Source organism: Tauraco erythrolophus, chromosome 5 (assembly GCF_009769465.1).
Source record: "Tauraco erythrolophus isolate bTauEry1 chromosome 5, bTauEry1.pri, whole genome shotgun sequence".
Lineage (NCBI taxonomy): Eukaryota > Metazoa > Chordata > Aves > Musophagiformes > Musophagidae > Tauraco > Tauraco erythrolophus.
In genome coordinates, this window is record NC_141469.1 from 55,238,258 (window position 1) to 55,262,111 (window position 23,854).

At 41.0% G+C, this 23,854-nt stretch overlaps 1 protein-coding gene across 1 annotated transcript; it reads right to left on the reverse strand.

The window, feature by feature from the left end:
* Positions 1-714: 714 nt before the first annotated feature.
* Positions 715-18,415, reverse strand: ASAH1 (N-acylsphingosine amidohydrolase 1). Its single transcript, XM_086611862.1, has 14 exons — positions 18,312-18,415; positions 13,275-13,321; positions 12,994-13,084; positions 11,646-11,732; positions 10,667-10,745; positions 9,714-9,788; positions 8,877-8,922; positions 7,148-7,292; positions 4,209-4,263; positions 3,921-4,002; positions 3,174-3,305; positions 2,814-2,937; positions 2,217-2,273; positions 715-1,537 (listed from the first exon to the last, which is right to left on the reverse strand). Exons 1-14 carry the CDS (start codon positions 18,387-18,389, stop codon positions 1,448-1,450), a joined length of 1,188 nt encoding a protein of 395 aa, XP_086467988.1. The 5' UTR covers positions 18,390-18,415; the 3' UTR covers positions 715-1,447.
* Positions 18,416-23,854: the final 5,439 nt, after the last annotated feature.

Genomic DNA, 23,854 nt, shown 5'->3' on the forward strand with positions numbered 1-23,854 from the left:
TCTGCATGTCCTGGCTATCAGGAATCCTGTTGTGACTGGATGTTCCGAACTTGCAGGTTTTCGTGAGAATGCCTCATGCAATATTGTCTCTGCAGACACCAAAGAGATGGCAAACGCTTCCCTTGCACCAGTGGCAACTTTAAATTCATGGCTCAATGGGAATACGAATAGCACCTCTTTCCTAGGGTAGTTAAGAAAAGATTACAAGTGAACCACCACGTATACCAGCCCCTACGCTTATTCTCCAGTGTCTTCTCTTTGCGTGCTATAAAACACAAGAGTTGGCACTGGTAACTAGTCCCAGCAATGCAGCCAGTGCCAGATAAAATACTGCCTTCTACGTTATCTGCTTCCCAGGATATCAGGGTGCCTTTGCTTCTATTTCTAAAGGACCGTTAGCTTTCTTAATTTGAATTCCAGCCAATGGTGTAGTCTGACTTGGCTTCCCTCCCCCACTTTCTAAAAATCAACCAACCAACCAAAATCCCCCCAGACAACCCAACCACTATTAATAGTTGGCTACTTCCCATTACAGTAATAGCTTTAACTGTTACTTTAAGGAAGAAATCTATTTTTCAGACACTGTCAAAAATCAGTCTATTTGGAAGTGAATGCCCTTTCTGCCATGTGATATGTAACATGCATGGTGACTTCCACTGAGGTATGAAATCAGTGCACGTGTACTTTGGTCAAAGAAAGTAGTTCTAAAGACTATTTACTGTATTAGTATTTATTTTTTTTGAGACAACAGAAAAATCTGTATTAAAAAAAAATGTTAACAGCCCAAGAAAGAGCTTCAGCAAAAGATCTATAAATCAGTGAAAAGATATTTTTTGGCTCAGATCTCATTTTTGGTATTTCCCTAAGACCTTGTCTCTGTGACTAGATATGACACTGTGTAGGTTGTTTTATAACAGGGCATCTTAGACATGTCCTCATATTGGATCAGAACAGCAGCAATTCATCTGAAGTGTTCAGGAAAGAATAACAACTGTACTGTCCTAGATAGCCTTCTAATACCCAATTCTTCTTCATGCTTGGTAGGTGCCATTTTGACTCATGTACTTTAGGAGTATTTTAATTTAAAAAACCCACAACCAAACAACAGAAAAACAGCCAACCCACAAACCAACAACAAACCAAACCACGAACACTGTCAAGACTGAAGAGATCTAGAGCTAACTGCTGAACTCATTTGGAAGAAATGGCTGAAATCAAACCAGACATACATTAGTATACATTTCTCGTCAGCAGAACTGCTGATCAGAAAGCAAGAAAGTCCAATTTGAGATACGGTCCTCCACTGTTAGAAGCTCTTTGACATTTCTATATAGCCATTAGATTTCTGAAGAAAGGGGTTAGGCTGAGGAATCTTTTTCCAGAAGTATTTCTTCTTGGAGGACTTCCAATTCAGACAAGCAGCTGCCAACATAGGAAAGGTCCAGGACTACCAAGGACTACAAGGATCTGGGCATTCCCGCAGATAAGTCTCTGTATGACCCTTATTCACCTCCATCAGTGTTGTGCACACAGTCAGCTAATAGGCAGGAGGGAGAAATAATAAAGAAAAAGAAAAAGAAAAAAGAAGATAAAGCCTCATTACAGCAATTAGTGAAAATCTGTCTCTGATACTAGCTGAATAGTTCAGCTACAACGAGCATTTATCTTATTCAGTCAACAACATGCAAGTATGAATAGCTTGTGTCCTCAGCCAAGAATGCTGCCTCTACTGAATATAGTAACTAAATTTCTCATTTGAAAACTCTTCTCTTTAGTCTTTCTTTTTTTCAAAACACCAAAACCTCAAGTTCAGAGTAAAACATCTTATTTTGTAAGAACAATGTGACTATATTATGTGTAAACCATGAGGTATATTAACTTGTTTCATGCTACTTATAAGGGCATGTATCACAGGCGAATTCAGGTTAGAAGGGCCCCCAAGATGTCTGTAAATCTTGCCTCAAACCAGAGTCAGCTTCGAGGAAACGGCTCAGGCTACTTGGAGCTTTAAAGCTGCAGGGCCTTTGGAAAACAGCTATTTCAGCAATTATATTTTGCTTTTACAAAGTAATGTGGAATTTGTTTGGGTTTTATGTGCATGTTTTCACCTAAAAAAAACCGTGAATGTACCACTGTGACCTCCTCCTTAGATATACAGTAGTCAGTGGTCTGCCTCCCACCCCGCCACTTTCAACTTTCTGCAACAGAAGTATTACCTTATTGAGGACAGGCTTTGTGGAGAGAACATCGTAAATTGCTGGTAAGGAGATGTTCTGAAAGAAAGTAACACATTGATGTTAATGGACATTAACCTGTTAGTGGAAATGCTGAGAACTGTAACCTTTTTCCTGCTCAATTGGATAGTAAGATACAGCTTTAAGAGTACATCTTGAGATCAGAAGAACATGGGTTGCAAAAACTTGAGCAGACAAGATCTCAGTACAGCATGAGACACTTGAGTGTCAGTGTTTGCTGCCTGACGGTGCGTGTCTGCATTTCCCTCGTGATAAAACAGCTCAGGAAACAACGAAAATCTCTCTCAAAGTATCTCCAGGTTTATCCTCCTGCATATGCACCTTCAGAAAACGCTTGCAGAAAAACCCACCTAGTTGAAGAGAAAGCCTACACGAATGTTTTTTAAAAAGCCACCTGGTACTCTATTACCCAGAAGCACAAATTGTCACAAAATTGTTAGCCGCTTCTGTCACTACAGCTGTGCTTGCAAATACCCTGAATGCTCCTGGCAGTGCCAGATCAGTACTTTAACTCAGCAGTTTCAAAACAGCAAGGCGAGGTATTCAGAGGATGTTTACCTCTTGCATTGTCTGGTTCAGGCATTTCATTGCAGGTGTTCTACGATTATCCAAGACTAGCGGAGGCTTCCAGCGATCGTAGTTTGTTTCCAAAACGTACCACGTGCCTTTCTTGATATCAAGGCTGGAAAAGAGGTATATATTTGTATTTTGCTTCTCTAACTATATAGTAAGTACATACAGAGTATATACTATACACAGCTGGATTTTTTTTTTTTAGGCTTGCAGTGGTATTTTTATATGATGATGAAGAAGTGAGTCCTTGCACAACAGAAGTCACAAGAAACATATGACACAATAATTAGTGGAACCCGTCCTCTTCTAGAAGGCCGAGTGAGGTGTCAGGTCAAGCATACTCACTCCCAGATATCCAGAGTAGCTGTCCTGGAACGAGTTATCACACACCCTTCTCCAGAATTTTTTCCGCCCAGTATAAAGTAAGCTGGAGCCAGCAGTCTTGTTTTTGTCAGTTTGTCTTTTGCATCCTGGTAACTGGAGATAACAAAGTAGTGTTGGGCTATTAAACGCTATAAATGGTTCAAGTACTGCAGAACTGAGTTTCACAGACCCAGGAGAAGTTTGGATCGTTACACCTTTCTTCCCCTTTCATGCACATATGAGGAGATGGTATCACAATGAAGGAGCATATTTAAGCAAAGCTCCTCTACTCACTTCGTACTTAAAGTATGGGTTTTGAGAGGTGCTCTTTGAACTTTTTCTACATTTAAAACAGGAATAAAATGGTATGTTGTGTCATATTCCACCTAATTCATTTACTGCATGAGAGCTTTGTTTCTGTTTACATCCTGTAACATACTACTACCTGTAGGATGTGTCTCGACGCAGAATGCTGTTACGAATTCAGATACCAATAGGTTCATTAGAAAAAAGACATAAATCTGAGAAAACAATTTGAGGAGTTTCAAGGGATCATGTGTGATGCCTCCTCTCTTACCAGAGTACCAGCAAATCCACAACTATTTAACGTTAAGGCTTCTAGGAAGATACCTGTATCATTAGATACTAAGCATACATCTACAGTATTCATGCCAGCTGAAAGCAAAGCAGATTAAAGCAGCAGAATATTTAGGGAGTGGGGAGGAATACCTTGTAGCGTTCTCTAATACTGTTCTTGTAAGAAAGCCCATCCACATACCATCTCTTCTACCAAGAAACCATTCGAAGATTCCTGCAAAATATCACTGGTTACAATAATTTGTTTTCAGAAGGTTCATTCACGCTGTTCTAACTTTCACAGCCTTTAAAACGAACTGTGTTTTACCTTACTCATCTGGAATCTTTTCACCACTTGTGTGCCTGTTTATTAAGGTAACTGGTACGCCCACGGTCTGGAAAACTTGTACAGAAATAATTTAAAAAATGAGCATTACTCACCAACATAACCACCATCAAGACTGAAACGCTCATTCATTGTCAGAGTGAACAAGTCCTGAAAAGCATTAAACAAGTCAACCTTCATCCCCCGCCAGCCAATTAGTACTAGTAATAAACAAGAGGCAGCATTGCATTTACATGCCAATTGAGTTCCTTGTTTGTTAGACTCTTCCCCTTTGAGTAAAGGGCTGCAAGACCAAGCCTATGCAGAGAAGAATCTAATTTATCACTGCTTTAGTAAGTAGAAATGATAAATTCCTAGTCTTCTGACCTGGCACAGCAATCCAGCAAACCATGCCTTTATGCTCAGCAAGTCAGGCCTTTGGCTGTTTTTCTTTTGGTCCTTGCATCGCTGACTTAGCAGTTTTCCTTCCCCTGCTGTAAGTAACCTTCTTCTCAGACCTCTGAATACTATTCTAGTTTGAAGGCAGATTTTTAAGTCCCAGTGCTAAGTACACCCTGATATGTTACTGCTGCTCACACGGGCATGCAGCTGTACACACTTCAATCCGCACTACTTGCAATGTGCAATCCAAACCCAAATCCCCGTCTTCTCCAACTCATGTTTCTTTCAGACAAAAGTGGAATTCGGCTACACTGGATCATTTTCAGAATGGACTCTTACCAATTCATGTGGCCAGAAGACAAAAATAAATGGATGCAATGCAGGGATTTATGCCAGAAATGCTCTACTATGAAAAGGGCCGCCTATAATAGAGGATAAAGGCAGAGCATGTAGAAAAGAAGGAGTTGTGGTAAGCTGGAGACCCTGGTACAGTTCTGTACTGCTGGCTTTTAAGATGTAGCTAGAACCCAGATTACAGGTGCCTATTAAAAAACAAATAAATAAAATTATTGCACTGTAGGACTCCTTTTCCAAGAAGGGCTGGAGAAAGAATTAAAATTTGCCTCAGTCTTTAATAATAAGGTTAGTAGTTCCCAGGTGAGCTGGCCTTTGGTGTCTGAGTGCAGGGAGGGAGAGCAAATCTAAGCTCCTGTGATCCAAGAGGAACAGGTCTAGGATCTGCTTCTTCGGCTGGATGCCCACAAGTCTATGGGGCCTGATGGTATCCACCCGAGAGTCCTGAGAGAGCTGGCGGATGTCATTGCCAAACCCCTGCCCATTATCTTTGGACAGTCTTGGCTCACTGGGGAAGTTCCGCTGGACTGGAGGCTGGCGGATGTTACCCCCATTTACAAAAAAGGGCGGAAGGAGGATCCGGGGAACTACAGGCCTGTGAGTTTGACCTCGGTGACGGGCAAAGTCATGGAACAGGTTATCTTGAGTGCTATTAATGAGCACATACAGGTTAACTGGGTGATCAGGCCCAGTCAACATGGGTTTATGAAAGGCAGGTCTTGCCAATCAAACCTGATCACCTTCTATGACAGGGTGACCCGCCTGGTTGACAAGGGAAGGGCTGTGGATGTAGTTTTCCTTGACCTCAGTAAAGCCTTTGATACAGGTTCTCATAGCGTTCTCGTTGAGAAACTGATAACTGCTGGCCTGGATAGGCACACCCTCCTTTGGGTTAAAAACTGGCTGGATGGCCGGGCCCAAAGAGTGGTGGTAAATGGGGCTAAATCCGGCTGGAGGCCGGTCACCAGTGGGGTTCCCCAGGGCTCAGTGCTGGGTCCAGTTCTGTTTAACATCTTTATCAATGACCTGGATGAGGGGATTGAATGTACCCTCAGTAAATTTGCGGACGACACCAAGCTGGGAGGCTGTGTCGATCTGCTCGAGGGTAGGGAAGCCCTTCAGAGGGATTTGAACAGACTGGATCGTTGGGCTGAGGCCAATGGCATGAGCTTTAATAAGGCCAAGTGCAGAGTCCTTCACTTGGGGTATAAAAACCCCAAGCATCGCTATAGGCTCGGGGAAGAGTGGCTGGAGAGCTGCCTGGTGGAGAAGGACCTGGGGGTGTTGGTTGACTACCGGCTTGATATGAGCCAGCAGTGTGCCCAGGTGGCCAAAAAGGCCAATGGGATACTGGCGTGTATCAAGACTAGTGTAACCAGCAGGAATAGGGAAGTGATCCTGCCCCTGTACTCGGCACTGGTGAGGCCGCACCTGGAATATTGTGTCCAGTTTTGGGCCCCTCGCTTTAAGAGAGATATTGAGCTCCTGGAGCGAGTCCAGAGAATGGCAACTAAACTGGTGAAGGGGCTGGAAAATAAAACTTATGAGGAGTGGCTGAGGGAGTTGGGGCTGTTTAGCCTGGAGAAGAGGAGGCTGAGGGGAGACCTGATTACAGCCTACAAATACTTGAGAAAAGATGGTGGGGAGGTAGGGGAAGGGCTCTTTACATTAGTGTTGGGTGATAGAACAAGAGGAAATAGGTATAAGCTTAGTCAGGAGAGATTCAGGTTGGATGTTAGGAAGTATTTCTTCTCTGAAAGGGTTGTCAGCCACTGGAATAGGCTGCCCAGGGAGGTGGTTGAGTCCCCATCCCTGGATGTGTTTAAGAATAGGGTGGATGATCTACTTAGCGATATGGTTTAACGGGGATTAGGGACGGTTGGACTCGATGATCTCTAAGGTCTTTTCCAACCTAGAAATCTATGAATCTATGAATCTATGAAAATAGCACAAGTATGCCATTAACCTCTGGGATCACAGCAGTACCTATTTGCTAGCAAGAAACTCCAACCACTTGAGCACTTTGTGTTCACTCCTGTTCGTATTCAGAATCCAACACTGTCTTTAAGAATTGTCCAAACATAAATATTTCATTCAGGACATCTCCTCTTACAAGGAAGAATGCTGCATTTTTTTCTTTTACCTTTCTTCAAATAGCAATACTGTGTACCAGAACAATTAAGTCATCATTTATTGAAACATCATGCCAAGGCAGAGGATGAAAGGGGGAAAATTCACATCTTAAAGGACAGTCTGAAGCATTATTAACAAATTGACAAACCCCCCTGCCCTTACTTACTGGTTTGACTCCAGACACCATGCCTATGTATCCCGCAAAATTTGTAGACTTGAATACTGTTTTGTTGTTTCTCTGGAAGTCCAAGTTCACTACTATAGGCTTCAGTTCCCGAGTTACAGTCCAGGAACTATTTTTAACATCCCACCTGCAGAAGATGGTACAGCATGTGAAACCTCCCTCCCTCAGTAGCTTTTAAAAAGTTCCCTTCACAGCGCGCAGACTTCCTTCTTGTGACGCCCGTCCTTTGATCTTACTCTTGCCAGCCAGCACCACTGCTCAGCAGTTACTTGGGCAGCACCAGCAGGGGACAACTAGGAAGTCTAAATGCAGATGCGGTCAGCGAAAAGAACCCAGTTTTGTGCGAACCGAGAGCGCGCGCACTACTCAGTATTAAACAGCACCACCATTACAGCTGGTTTGTTTTGAACACACTTTGTAACTTTGTTCTATTCCTGCTGGCAAAGGGAGGCTGCTACGGGTACTGCCTGTGACACCAAACCTACTGTATCCTGAAGGCACATGTAGCTTGTGCTGCAGCAGAATGAACCCGTTCCCTCAAATTCTTTCTTTTCAAAGGGAGAAAACAAACCACATACTCCTGGATTCACTCTACACAAGGGGAAGTCTCAATTCTAGTTTGTAAAATAAGCCAGAACAGTTTGTAGGTGAGAGGGTGCTAAAGAACATTTATCAGCCCATTAATTCTCTGGAAACAATCCAGGTTCTGAGAACAGCTTTGAAAGTTGCCTTAATTTGCAGGGAGCGCCTTTCCAGTATTTCTAACAAGCGGGAGAAGTTCAACACAAGGCAAAACAAGGGAGAGGTGGACTCATAGTTGACAACATTTGAGTTTTTGATAGGCAGGTAAGAATTTTAATGAAGATGGACATTTAAATTCTATCTGAAAGTCCTCTGGACGAGCGACGTTACAAAACATACTGGGATAATAAAAGCAAACGCTGAACTACCTGATCACGAGGTATGAAATAAAAACTAAAAGAGAATCCAGTGCTAGGCAACAAACTACAGAGTTTGTATCCAAATGAATGATAATGTTAGAACAGTGGAATACAAACCACTGACTTCTGAGTAGAAATGATGAATGATGGGAAGTGCCAGTAGAGCACAGTACAGCAACTAGGGAGACAATTTGGAAAAAAAAAAACCAACCACAAAACCAAGCCCCAATCCAACAACATTTCACTGCATACACTAAAATTGATGCTTCTGTCCCATCAGGTAAAGAATGAGAGAGATCGCACCTCAGAGATAAGGTTACACGGATCGTTCTTTGGTTCAAGACAGTTTTAACTGGAGCTGAGAAAACACTAAGTAACACTGAACACAACTGTTTTACAAACTCATTCCCAACAACCTCCAAGTAGTTTGATGTAAAATCAGCAGAACAATCCTTTTGTTTGTTTTAGCCTTTTTTCCCAACATGCAATGCCAAATTACTTGTCACAGTCTTAACACCACCCAATTCATCATTTAGACTCAAACAATGCATGTAGAAATTTCAAGTCCAGCTAGCTTTTTTGAGGAGGGGAGAGGGAGGAAAAAAAGGGAAGGGAAGGGGAAGGGGAAGGGGAAGGGGAAGGGGAAGGGGAAGGGGAAGGGGAAGGGGAAGGGGAAGGGGAAGGGGAAGGGGAAGGGGAAGGGGAAGGGGAAGGGGAAGGGGAAGGGGAAGGGGAAGGGGAAGGGAAAAGACACTAGTTCAGGTACTTACCCGAGAAAGAGTCCAAAATCCAAGTTTCTGGCATGGTACAGCTTCCCTACATAACAATAAATGAATAAATATAATTTTCTAAAGAAAGAGACATAAATTTCTGCTAAGAAATCAGGAAATAAGTAAGCAGGAAAAATATCATTGTCTAGTTGCCCTTTTCACAAGCACAGAAAAATGGTGGGGTTTTTTGGATGAGAGAAGTGTTTTGCCATAATTGAAATCAAGTAATCTTGTAAACTGCTGTCTCTGCCTCAGATGCTTTCCATATTATCTTAATGCAATGGTAATACCTTGAGCTTCCTGAAAAAGTGAGATGTTTGAAAGGCCTCTGAGAATCCCTCAGCAATTTCCTAAACTGGGACAGGTGCAGACAAGGGCTGCAGAACTGAGTAAGAGAATGAGAGTCTCTTTTCTCAAAACAGACTATCCATTTTCTCTAGCACCATACATACGCGACAGCTAGAAACTAGATGCAAAATGGATTGCACTAGAATCCCTCATGGCACTGAGAAAGTATCAGGTATCTGGCTGGTGTTTCTTCCCCTTAGAAAACAAATGCCACCTACTGAAAAAACAAACTAACAACAAAAAAAAAAAAACACAACAAAACTAAAACCAACTGTCTTAGAAAGTGCTTTTTTTCCTTTTTTTTTTTTAAATCTAAGACACCTGTGAACTCTTATTCCCTTCTCAAGGAATACCTTTTTATTATCATTGCTTTTAGTCTCCCCTACTAGACCTTTTTGCCTGCAGTTGAGAAGGACTGTGTTTGTATAACTGAGGTGGACCCTCTCCTACATAACAGAAAACTGTTAACGCTATTCTGAGTTGCATTACCTGTTTTATCTTCTGCCACTATTGATGTACATACAGTAAAAATTTCATAAAAGATGTTAAAAATAACAATTTCCCCTAGAACAAAAAGAAACAAAGTTAAATAGTTTGAAACTTTTGTCATGAACAGAAAAAAAAACGGTTAGAAAAAAGCATACTGCACAGATCAGCATTCTGTATTTCTCTTAAGAATTTCTGATTAAAACTCATTTGATCTTTGAAATGACTGGTTCAGCAAAATCAAGAGCTTCCTGAAAGGAAAATAAAAGGATCAGAATCCCTCAGTGTTCTGCCTTACCATACAGAAAGCTGAAAGTCATTGCTACTTCCTCCTCTGGAAACTTCAAAACAAGCTATAAAATTAACTTCAAAGAAGAAAGCTGCTATACGTACTATATGTGCTACATTCCCATCTAAGAGCTGCTGACTAGCACCAGATGTACTGCTCCTCTATGAGGGAAGCACGTCTATGGACCTTCTCTGTCTCAATCCTGGAAGAATTCAGTGTCTACTTCTCACCCGGAATTGCATTCTTTTGCAGGAGGTGCAGAAAGGAGGATGTGGCAAAGATCACAAGGGAAAGAAAGCGCAGCATGAAACAGAACCTGGCCTTCTTGGCATGTCAAGGAAACCAACGAGAATCAAGGATTTCCCCAAATTTTGGTGCCCAGAAGCCAAGACTCGCTCGAGTTCCCAAAATTCAGGAGCGAGAAGCTACAACTCTACAGAGAAGTCCCAGCTTGATGAAAGGCTCATGATTTATTGCCATTCTCCTCTAAAATACTGTTTTCATTCAGTGTGAGATGCAATTTATTGCTTTATCTACTTAATTAATAATTTATTTGTTAAAGTCACAGATGACTACAATTATACTGGAGATTGGTACACATACTAATTTTAAATGAGTCTGGATTCCTAGTTTTTCACTATGTTAATTAAGTGTTGGAAACTATTACCCAAAGGAATCCCAGATGAATTTGCAATCCCTTGGAGTTCCTCACTGAAAGGATAAGGAAGTGTGGCGGTCAGATGAGCCTGAAAGGAAAAATTTTGTACATTGTTTGTGTAAATTAATGCTATTTTGCTACTTAAACTTCTCCCCAATAGGTACATCCTTCTCACAACTATTAAATTGAGTATTTAATTCCTCTGCAGCCTGTAAATCTTAGGGATGTTTACAGAGTACTTGGAAGGCAATTACATACTTAGGGAAAGTAAAAACTATTCTCACCAAAATACTGACGTGAGCATGGAGATTAGCACAGTACTGCTGTCAGTATTTAAGGGAATCCCTAAATTTCACGCATTGGTGTGACTACCAGTATATGCTACCTTCATGTCAACCCCACTCGGGCACACAGGGACATGAAGGAAGTGTGGTCAGCGTGACCTAAGGCTGCTGTAAAGAAAGATGGAGGACAGCTTTGAATTTACACTCTCTTTAGTGCTACAGTGTTTTCCCCTGTCCTGATTCTATGCCAAAGCCTATTTTCACCAGAACCAAATTATTTTCTAAGCTGAGGCCTGGTCAAAGTTGCCCCTGTAATCAGGCATTTATTACAGTTTTTGAAACCTGATTTTATTCTACTGTTTAAATGAGTAGAATGTGGCAAAGAGAATTTCAGTGAAGCGTTTTGCTGCAGTGACGAAGTCAGTAGCATATGTCTAGCATGGCTAATCCAAACTTGAAAAGATCTTGGAAAAAATTAGAGAAGGAAGAGACACACGCAATTTAGGTTTGCTGGTTTCTGAGTAATTCAGAATATGCAAGAAGGCAAAATTTCACCATAAAGGTAAAACTTCAGAGTAACTCTTCAAAACATCATTTTTGTTCTGGAAGTGGAAGAACTAAGTTCTTAACTGCCAAATTTAGTAGCATTCTAATTCTGGTAGTCAGAGCATACAGTAATAAAAAATTAAGCTGAAAATACTTACTATTTTGTTATCCACTATGTCAACAACTTTGCCGCTGGGGAAGAAAGTATTTGCTATATCTTTAATATTCTGGATCACCGTCTTCAGCTAAAAAGAACAAGGGCTTTTATTGAATAGAAGACCTTAAGCGTAAGAATTGTGAGAATACTAACAGAATTCCTTCACATACTTTAAAAAAACACACATTTTGTTGAAAAAATATGTATTTAAACAAAGTGCTAAATGTGGTGTTCTTGGTGAGAAAAACACCCCCACCTCCCCATTAAAGAGTCACTCTTCAAGCTTTATTCAAATAACTTTCTAGATTAGCTCTGACATGTCCTTCTACTGGAGAAAACGAATTACAGGAAAAATCCATCCTCGTCTTCTGCTCCTTTGATCACATTTTAATACTCTGCACTCTTCTGTCTTTAAAAATGTTAATTAAAAGCTCTTTTCTTAAGCAATGATGTTCTTGAAGCCAAAAAGATTCAATAAATTTCTTATAAAAGTACATGTTTTCTGTTTGCAACATGTGAATGGCCACAAAAAGAGTTCTGCTCTATGTGATCTAACTCCAAAGTACAGATGAGATAAAACCTTTAAGAATTTAAGGTGTAACCAGAATCTTCCAACGCCCACTGGCTTAAATGAGACTTTTAAAATAAATATTACGGTTTAAGTAGAATTTGTCTGGCTTTCAGAGTTTAAAGGTCAAAGACATCAGGGATATAGCAAAAATTCCTGGCCTTTTTTGAGTTAAGCATTACTGTTAAGTTAAGCATTACTGAATTGAATTTTCAGCAACCTTCAGAAGAACTACTGTTCTAAGCAGTTTGAAATAGGCTTGAGTATTTTAAAAATTATTTCTCCTGTGTAAACCCCAGTGCTGCAACCAGCATCCCTGAAAAGGGAAGGAAGTTCATTTTGCCCCACCTTTACATCATCTCATGCAGTGTTTTGGAAGCAGGGATGGGCAGAGGAGAAGGGATGTTGCCTCAGCTTCACTTCAGTTTACTGAGGCTGTCCCTTTGGTGTACTCCTTCCTTTTCATTCTGTATCACTTCATGACTAAACAGCCCGGAGAAATTAAAGCCCGCTTTATGCCACACCAGTTTTCATTCCTCTACATCCCAAACATCAGTGCCCCTATACTTGATGCTGCTAGCTCAAGTGTTGAACAGAAAAAAGTTTTTTTTACTCAAGCAATTATTTTAGTCTACAATCATAATTAAAAAGTGAACTAGAAAAATGATCCCTTTCAGAGAATTTTAGCACACATATTCCCTTCCAAACCTTTTTTCAAAATAAAAGGCCACGTGGTAGTTTTATATCTGCTAAGCTTCAAAGCAAGCTCTGCGTTTCATACCTCTGTCTTTTTGTCATGCATCAAGTTATCCCATCTTTTGCTGGGAGGTAAATCAAGATTTATGACATATGTGGGCACATTCCCTTTGAACCTGAAAGACAAGTATCAGAGTTCAAATTTAAAGACAGCTTTGAAAAAACATCTGACAAAATAGGTGCTTCCCACCTGTAACCAGCATTTTCTAGTTTTGCAATAGGAACAAGTTCCAAAAAAACCCGTTTGGCCTTGCAAATCACTACTTTTCTGTTATTTGTTAGACAAATCGAATCAAGATTACTTACGTTGGTCCTGAAGGAGGGTATGTTTTACTCCTGCACTCTTCTCCATACTGTAAAGACAGTGAAACATTACTATTCAGCTTCTTTGTTAAAACACTTCATTATTCTAGCAGACTTAGTTTTGAATTAAACCTTTAGGATTGATCAGATAATGAAATTCATGACAATTTGCTAATAAAGGAACGGAAAGCCTTGGGACTTTGGAAAGGGTGCAGAGGAGAATACAAGGAGGGGACAATCAGCAACTTCCCCTTGCTGTCTGACAGACCTTCAGACAACTTGCCTAATGCAGTCCAAGGCAAGCACAAGTTTATGACAAACATACAAACCCATTTTTACTCAGTGTGATTCAGTGAAGGGCACTTGAAAAGCATATTCTTTAGACAAGTTCAGAAACCTTAAATCTCAGTATGGACCGGTTTGTTCCGTCCGTTCAATTCATAATTTCCCTTTATAGCATCGTTCATAACTATGTTTAGTGTTAAGGTTCATTTTGCAGCTGGGACAGAGGAAGCACACTGAACTTTGGGCAAATTACTCAGCCGGAGGAATGAGCTATACAGCACGGCTTTGTATTTAGTGTGGAAAAGTGCTGCTGAGCTGGTGCTAAAGATTATGAGAGGCACATTTCAGGAATTCAACGAAAAACTAGTCACCTTCATCTCTGTAAGCATGGCTAGTTACAAATGAAAGTTTGACGACTATATTTAGGCAGACTCAAAGTGAATGCAAGGGCGTTTTCCCATCAATTACATAAAGCATGCATATACATACACAAACGTATGCACATACATGCCACAATTATAATTTCATTTTCCACCCAGTGAAATACAAGCAAATGCCTACTAGCTGTTCTTGAGCTTCAGGCCAGTTGACAGCAGACCAGACTTGGTCCCCAAGCAATGTGAGCAGATCAGTAAGCTCCTAAGAGCACAGTATGTCTGTCTAGGAAAAAGGAAAGGTACACATGCTATTCTGGGAGTCCATACAAAGGCTCCCGAAGTGCAAGTGTTCGGGGGACAGAACAGAAACAAAAATATGTAGGGACCCTTCCACCACTTACCTCCTTCTCCCCCTCCCTGCCCTCGATTTCCAATATTTATTTGGCTGTACTAATTAGATTCCTAGTGTGCCCTTGTAATGCATTCTGGCTCCAGCAAAAACTGAGACAAGATCTGTAGCAGCTACGTATCTGGGACAAACAAGCTAACCCAAGTCCATCTTCCCTTTGGGCTAATCACATTATCTGTTTTTAACACGTTAATCTAGGAAACACAATGCCTTACACAACGCCACAGACTTTAAACACTGGCATAATTTGTTACAACTGGCAACGGGAATTTTAAAGTGGGATTGCTTTCTGTGTGTTCGCCTGTGCTTTCTTTTTGTATTGTTTCTAGCAGCTGGGAGAAAGCATGGGATGAATTTTGGTTTTTCTACACACGAGATGAAGGTACAGGACCAGCAGCTCTGGTGTTTCCTAGATTTCACTGCGGTGCAGTTATAGCCATTGCATAGCTGGAACAAAAGGTCAAACACAAGAGGCCATTTAATTTTCAAAATGAGGAAGTTTCAAAACAAGGAGGGTAGGCGAGAATTTCAGATGACTAATTAGGCAACAAAAGTCAGAGGCTTTGTGCAAAGCCAAGCAAATAACTTAACACTACTAATGCAATTGTGTTGTGAAATTTTCCACCCTGCAACACTAAAATCAATCAGAAAAAGTGACATTACATACACATCCTACTGCAATGAATGCACATATTTGGACCTTCAGGAAACATCTGCTGTCAAAATATGCTTCTTGACAGGTAAAGCCTATACCAAAAAGGTATCCAAAACGGATAAAAATTCAGTTAATCTGTCAGTATAGTCCATGTGCACACAGAGGAAACGGTGCAACCACGCAAACTGATTTCAGAGGATTTTAAGTGATGTTCCAGGTGCTAAATGTTATGTCACTCCTGACGCTCACTCCTGAGATTTTAATCTTGTATTCAAGGCTATTTTTATCTTGCCAGCCCTTTGCAACCGAAGGTACAAAAGAGGTGGGGAAAGCAACAGTTAAAGGAAAAGTTAGGGGAGAGATACAGGGAACAGAGAAAATGTTCCCTCCTTACATGCCAGTAATTTTAGACTTCTCACCTGTCTACATATAAAGCAAGCTAAAGAAACCAACAATCCCCAAAACAATCCATACCTCTTCCAAAATTGTTAGCATTTATTGAGATATCTGAAGAGGTCCAAGATTACGAGCAGTTTCTTTAGGTGAACTATTACAGGTGGCACATAGGCAGTAACTTCAAAAGATGTCAAGACAACCAGAAAACTAGAAGGATTTTTTTTACACACACACGCAAAGTTCTAACGAGTGACGAAAAAGTTGTTACCTTTTGCAATCAGCTAAACTGCAAACTTTTCGGACAAGGTAAAAAGAAAAAAAGACATCTAAACATTTTTCTTACAGCAACAGAGAAACCACCAGACACTTTCTATCACCAGAACGAAATAAGCAGCTATGAAGCTACTGCCGTGGTCAGCGAGATCGTCCCTTCTGCAGAGGCTTGAGACTAGAAGAGGAACAATAAATGCTGTCCACTGAGAAGCAGAAGCAGCCTCCCAGCATGAGAGAATCACCTCGAGCTTCCAACGTGACAAGACAGAGGCGGTTTCCCAGAAAAAGCCAGCAGAAGCTGGCTGCAAACAGGAGGTCGTCACTATAAATTTGTTTTTCAAACATGCATTGAACCTTCTGGGAGGAATACTGCTGTTCTTGAAGAGTGACTAAATGCTCTCTCTTTTTTTTTTCTTTTAAATCGTCTTTTACTAGTAGGTTGCATATTTTGATTATCTATCTGATGTACGGCTGACTTTTGAATCTGCATGTACGTAATGATACAAAAATGGACGTGTGGCAGCATAGGATCAAAACACTAAAAGAAAGAGAGCACAGTGGAAAAGAAAGACAATAGAGTATGCGGAAAGATGGAACTAATAAGAAAAAATTGAAATAGCACAGGAGATTTATATTATAATCAACTGCATGAAAAAAAAAGTAGAGCAGAACAGGAGCCAAATAGCTAACAAAGAGCCAGAAGGAATTGCTACCTGGAAAAAGGTAATCAAGCAATAACAGTTATTATTCACTGCAGTAAAGAAAATTAATGCACGGTTTAATGATTGCCAAGTAAATATTTTAAAACCTAGTCTGACTTTGTTAATATAAATTGAATGTATCTTGTCCTGTTTAAATACCAGCACTAACACTGTCTTTACTACCCTCCAAAGTATTTTTGATGTGAAACCTCTCTGGCATCCCTCCTTAATATTCAGCGTTTCTCATTTTCATCTTTAAAAATAAATATAAAATGACCTATTTGAGCTATGAAATATAATTCCATAGGTTAAGGACATGGCATTCAGTCTCTTTCAGACAAAATAGTCTATTATATTCAGCACCTTTTGGTCTATGAACTCTGTGGTCTAATGCATTTTTCTCTCCACTCCCTCTTCCTTCGTCCTGCAGCAGTCCCAATGCTGTTCACCTTTCTGAACATGGAAGTTAAGAGTACTCTTGTAGTGCTGAAGAAATGGGGACTGAGCCGTTTTAAATTGCAGTTTAGACAAAATGTTCAGTATGGTTGAGGAGGCCTAACCGAAAGCTAAAGGGACTGACAGTCCGTACCACTGAGATGTAATTCATGGCATTTAGCTTCCATGTTAACCAAAAGAACTCAACCAGCTGTATGAAGGAACACAACAATTGCTGTTCATTCTTCAGCAAACGATGTATCTCAGCATCTGAACCAAAAATAAAATTTCCGAGCCTGACAGCCATCTGCACAGCAGGACAACCTGCAACCTGGACACCCAGTCCAAGTGCAAGATGTACCAAGTGCAATCAAACACCAAATCAAGCTCTAATGACAGACTTGGCTGATGGCTACCACTTTCACCCCTGCTGCACACCCAATGAAGCTTTTGGCTAAAATTATGAAGGTGTTTTAAGCAGGAGCTGGCTTACAGTATTGGGAAGGTGCTCTTGGGGGAAGGATGGGATTGGGTGCACAGAAGAGAAAATGGCCTAATTTTGTGTAGTCAGGACACTAAGGAAATACGGGTCATATCTCTCCAAAGCCTTTCCTGCAGTTCCCCCCCCACCCAAAACCCATACCTGTTTTCCTGAAATCAGTATGGTTTGCTAGGAAAAGCCTTAGAGCTAATGTGGAAGAATACAGGAAACAGAATGCTCTCAAAATATTTAAAGATATATTGCGAAAGAACATTTGGAAAACCAGAGATGCTTAAAAGTCTGTCCTCTTCACTGAGACTGAGGAGATTCAGAAGCTGATGAGATGAATGAGCCCTTTGCTGCTTCAGGAACAACAAAAAAATACATCAGGAAGCAAGATCAGCTGTTTACATGGCCAGGAGATGGAAGCCAGCCTGTTCCAAATAACTCCTCGCCTCCCCCCGCCCCCGACTTCACAATTCCACCAAAAGTAAATACTTCACCTATTCAGTTAAAAAACAAAAACAAAAACAACAAAAAAAAAACCCACACTACAAAAAAATTACACCCCCGAGCCCACCTGCTCTACACTTGGCTCCCCTTGGGTGAAGCTACAGTAAATACACCAAGTAGCTTCGAAACCGTATGTCCTTTTAGCGAACTCTTCTTAATTCTTGCTTTGAAAAATCGTCGTTTCAGTGTAACGTTACAATATTTACACCACGGACGCGCACGAAATCGAAAGCAGGAATGAGTAAGGACTTGTAAAACACACCCGATAAACACCAAGCCCTGCAACCGCCGCCGCGGCCGCGCCGGTTGCCAGAGGAGCCATTTCAAAGTCACGAAGTCCGCGAGGGCAGCGTGGATTTCACACGCGTGAACTTAAAAGCACGGCTGGGCTCCTGCGTGGGGACGAGCAGCAGCACCGGTCCCCCTCACACCCACCCGGCCCGCCACAGCCCGGCCGCCCCCCGCCACCTTCCCCGATCCCACCCGCGCCGTCCCCTCACGCCAGCCGGGCTCACCGGGTCCGGCGCCCAGACGAGCTGTGCCACGACAAGCAGCGCGGCGGGCGCCAGCAGCGCCCGGCCCCAGCCCGCCATCCTCCTTCCAGGCTCCGTGAAGCGCTTCCCGGTCTGGCGGCGCACATGACACCGCTCCGCCCCGCCTGTCAGAGGAGGGAGATGGCGGCGGCGGCGGGAGGGCCGGGGCGGCGGCGGGAAGAGCTGCTGCCGCCGCCCCGGCGCTCCCGCCGCCGCCCAGGGTTTACCAGCCCTCTTTTTTATTTTTAATAACGCAGAGGCATTGACTTTCTGTCATATTTGCAAAAGAGAGCAGCTCCGCACCAGAAAGTCTGAAATAAAATCGCCCCCCTCTCTCTCTCTGAGGCAACGCTTCAGAGCCAACCCGTGGCACCAGTTTTTCACTTTCGTCAACGTTGTGATTTTTAATTACTCTCGTGTCCTTGGGAGATTTTAGGCAGGTTTTACGGTAATGAGAGATGTAAGGCAGGCGCCTTCTTTTAGGAAGGAGGAGTTTACTCCATCTTGATTGCTTGAAAGTGCAGGAAAAGAGCAACTGGAGAGAGAGTCTAATAAGAAATACAGGGTATGCAATGAGTGCGTATGTTAGCAACAGCTGCTGGAAGCACCACGAATAAATATTAAAAACCTTCTGGGATGCCAGCGTTTTACCTTGTGTCTTGCACCTTATGCAGTGCCCACAACGTGTCACGCCTGTTCAGGCACACAGAAAAGACGCAACAGAGTTTTTAATATCGTGAGTTAATTGACTGTGCAATTAACTCTCTTATAAAACAAACTGGTGGTGGCAAGAAAAAGAAGGGAAGTCCCTGGCAGACGGTTGGTTGGGAAGCTGTATGGCATTGCAGACATTAAGAAATAGGAAAGGATAAAAGTAGTGCATTGCGAGGTGTGAAAGCCTTGGGCGAAGGGAGGGCGTGTGGCAGTGTGGAGGATCAGCTCAGAACGTAAGCATGGAACTGCGCTAATAGAGCTTTAGAGACCAAGGCAGAAAAGCATTAAGCACTGCTGGAAGAAGATACTGAACCAATCAAGGGATTTAGGAAAATTACAGTGTAGCAGGAGGAACCTCAAGATTTTTATGGGAGTGTCTTTCACAAATAGGAAATCAGGCAATTTCTATAGGGTCCAGGAAATTTTTTTTTTCAGTTGAAAACAAATAGCCGTAAGACATTAAGTCTGTATTTACTTGCAGGATTCTGAATATACTATTATGGTCTATGGTAAGAACTAGTCAGATTAAGTTGGTCCTGTTATTTTCCAAACAATTGCAGCCCTTTTTGCTCAGCTTGTATTTTTGGAGCAGACAGTTTTTAGGTGCTTTACTATCTTTATCTTGATGCTTTAGTATCTTTAGGACACTTTTAACAGTAGAAAAAAAATGATAACTTTGGAAAATGAAAAACTCTTTCTGAATGCTCCGAAGACAAAATTATGCCATCATCACAATATGCATTCACAACTTACTTTTTTGAGGCCTCTTTGTACTTCTGGTTTAGTTCTTTCACCAAAAAAGAAATTATTAGTTTAAGGAATAGTTAACAGCCTCCAGTACCCCTCTTGCTCTGACTATGGCTATTCTGCTGTAGAACACCTTGTCTCCAGGGTCCACATCCGTACCTTAGGTCCTCCATTTTGTTGTCTATGTTTTTTCTGTCAGTTTTCAGAAATCTAAGTCAGAAGAAAAAAGCTTCTTAAGATGTGCAGTTTACTCGTTAACTGTACTACCTGGCAGCTGGTATCACTGATACTTAGTACATCATGTCCACCCTTCTGCTTTCTCATACTCATCTCTATCCAGTACTGTATTACAACTCGTCAGATCTGTTCCTTCCTCCAGAAGTAGAGGCCACACAAACTACTCCCCTTTTTCTCTCCATTTCATTTAAATTAAAGCTCTTCATGCTAACACTACTGCCAAGATAATAGTATCACCAAAAAGACTCCATGAATGGCTTCCAATGGGAAAATATCCTAATGGACTCCCTATAGCAGCAGTTTAATACGCATACTGATCTTCACTGTTTTGTCATACCTTTGATTTCCTTTCCTGGGACTAAAATTCCAGTGAATTCCCCAGACTTCTGCTTCTGTGTTATCTCAAGATACCTTTTTTTTTAGCAAGAATCTAGTGTATCGTTAGTCCCAAGTCAGAGGGCAACCCCATTGCTACTACAATATCCCTATTCCCTGCAGGGCTGCCAGTCCCTTGCTAAATCCAGTACTTCCTCCTCTGCTTGGGACAGTCACGCTTCATCTGCTGACATTTCTTTTTGCTTCACTTCTTCCTAGCTCTGTAACAAATATGCCTCTCAGTTCTGTTTTTCCCTTTACTATCACTTATAGCTACTTACAGCACCTGCACCTTGTACTCTCCTATTTACATTGATAAATACGAAATGGAAAATTCCTTTCCATGGGTAATTCTCAGGCTCTTCTTCAGATTCTGAGTATTCCTTTCAGCACCCTTTCCACCAGCATAACACATTCCTGCTTCCAGCTGCATCTATGGTTTAGTAATTATTTATTTGAGTATTAATTTTTGAGTTCTACCAGACAGGATTTTATTTAAACAAAATATTCTTAAAGGGAAAAACAGATGCTGTAACATCAGTAGACTTCAACCATCAGCATCCTCTTCAGATGCATCTAAGATTCACAGTGATTATAAGTTAATGCCACCTGCAATGAACTGCCCAGTAAACCAATGACTCTGGCCTGCAGCCTGCTCCTCATGGTGTTGCCTCTTTCCCAGTGTTTCTGGGAGTAGTTTTGGCAGTAGGCCACTTCCATGTCTGTGATGTTGCAATGGTTGTACATCTGGTTGCTTACGTTTCTGGGGAGGTACATGTAGCATGGTACCTACAACCAGAACTACTTAATGAGCCCTAATCCCCACTCCTAGACCAAACGGAGGAAAAAAAATTTTTCTGTGACAGCACAACCCACAGCTATGCTGCATTTTCATCCAAGAATCCCTCAGACTCTGACCAGGAGCGTTTGTCAGCAATTGTTGTCTTATTTCTAGCTTTTGGCCTTTTCCCTGCAAATTCAGCCCTCAGTCTGTCAGATCTCCTGGGCACACACAATGCATCTTTTCCAACAATACAGGAACTCAAAATATGGCCCTTACTCCCATGGAAAAGGCAGCATAGCCACTCTGCTTTACAAAAATGGAGTCACAGAGCATACGGACAGGCACTGCGATTCAAAAGCCTCTAAGCTACTCACACCACCAGTTTCATCTGCTTGTCCTTTTCTGCTGTTACTAAAAAGCTAGCTACATACTACACCTACCTGTCTCTGTGACTGAGGGGGCATCTGTTTTTATGAGAGCCATCAGGTCACACACAGAGTTCCCTAGAAAAGCCAACTATTCTCAAGACCACTAAATGCCAGGGAGCTTTCTGTCTGGACTACACCATTGTATAGTCCATCTCCAAGGGCTTAAGCCATACGGCAAAGAGCTTACCATTGGTACTTTATATACCTTTAACTAGAGTCAGTCCTTTAATACAAGCCAAATATTCACATATGATACAGTTAATAAGATTTTATAACTGAGTTATTGATGTGTGAGGGACTTTTAATGTAATTCTGAAGTTACTTACAAAATTAGAATAAAAAAATCAGTTCTGCTAATTATAATTTCTTTTTGCAAATGTTTTAATGCAAAGTCTCGCTACAAACACTTCGATATTCCCAGCATTGCTTGCTTTGAAAGAATGTGTCGTTAACAGAAATTAACAGAAAATAAAGATAACTTCCCGTCAATCCTGCTATGTGGTAAGCTTAAAGAGTAAACTCAAATAAAGTTTTGTAGGACAACTAAAAATAAAATCTGCGAAAACTTTAAAATGTAATTATTGAACTTCATACTGATAAAAAGGTGAAGCATCTGACCAGTTTACATAACCATTTGATACTATTACATTTTGGCTAACAGCATTTCCTGAAATACAATAATCAGATAAGTGATAGATACAGGGGAAAAGACGATTCTCTAGATGATTTAAGTGAAAAAAAAAAAAAAACCCACAAAAAAAACAAACACAACCAAAATCCAGCTACTGAGGAGTCTTTTGTACCTCTGAAAACTGAAGGGAAAATTGTCATCTGATAACTTCATTTTACTCTTTTTTATTTTTTTTTTTAAATACAGTGTAGACCTTGCTTTTATTTAATTTCTCAGCATTATGTTATAACTTCTGTTGGCATTAAAATACAAAACCTAATCAAGCAGCTGGAATGACAGGAAGATCTCCAAAGATTTGTCCATTTAAGAAAGTTACAAGCGCAACTGTCGAAATATAGTTGCACAAACCAGCTCCTCAGAGGGGGCATTTTGATTTCTCATTTAGTACCTCAACAGAAAAAACTAAAGTGGGAAGAAAAGGCACTCATACCAAACCAGATATTTATACAAGGAAGTAGTGAGTGTGCTTTTTCTTGTAAAACAAGTATTAAATAAATAGCAGGTTTAACAGGTATAAAACAAATTAATCCTACTGCTTTAGAGGGAAAAGCCTGTGGCAAAAACCTCTGTACTCAACAGGATAAAGCTGAGTATGGAAAGCTTAAAATACCATCAGAGAAAGATTTGGATTTTTGTTTGTTTTTCTAGAAACAAGTGTGTTACTAAGAATCCCTACGTTACATTATCAACGTGCCCAGCCCATGGAGATTTTCTTCTTTTGGTTCCAATAAAGTCTGTATGGGCTATATCCATATTTTTCTAAATTATTTGAAAAATAAATACTTTTACTGCTAACCTCAACTAGCCTTCCCTAACCAGCTGTAATTTGTTTTCATGCTGAAAAGTCAATAGAGGGTTTAAACAATTACGACATACTTAAATTCTTCGTGCCTCAAGACCAACTGCCTATGAAATTAGACCGATATAAATTCCCCGTTACTGACTAGATTTTATTGGTCTATTCTTGTGCTCTTTATAGACTCATCGTTCTCTCACATGAGCTCACAGTTTTGTACTATGTGCAGTTCCAACTGGCAGCTAGGAGAAGCTCCAAAGAGACGGTTAAACTATTACCACAAAAATCCTCAACATTGTTACCAAGTAATCTTTATGATACAGATTACAGAAGCTGCGGAGAATAAGTTCCTGACTGAGGTAGTTCCTATGGAGATGCTGTTACTGAAAAGCTTCTTGGTAATCAGAGCAGACAGGGGTAACCATATTTTATATGAGACACTAGGAATGCATACTGTCCCATGACCTTAAGAAAAGTCCCTGCTGTTTTATGAAACAAATTAAAGTCCATGCTGTAAACAAACCAGCGAGTTTGCAAAATCAATTTTTCTGTCTTGTAAAACAAGCAGCCTGCTAACACAAAAGAGCTATACCCTTTTTTCATGAAGCACACGTATTTTCATTTGTAGTAGGGTTCTTGTGACTTAACACTTCTTCCAGCATACGGATTATGCCACTTACCAACCTGAACAGTGGATCTGTTTTGAACATTATTTTATGAAGCCTGGATATTCTGGCCCAGTCCTCACCTGAC

Bases quoted from the DNA above. Each gene is read 5' to 3' on its own strand.
- ASAH1 (XM_086611862.1), bottom strand. From the start codon at position 18,389: ATGGCGGGCTGGGGCCGGGCGCTGCTGGCGCCCGCCGCGCTGCTTGTC. The intron at 13,322-18,311 runs GTGAGCCCGGCT...CTGTCTTTACAG, and splicing joins TCGTCTGGGCGCCGGACCCG to TATGGAGAAGAGTGCAGGAG. The intron at 7,293-8,876 runs GTAAGTACCTGA...CATCTTCTGCAG, and splicing joins GATTTTGGACTCTTTCTCGG to GTGGGATGTTAAAAATAGTT.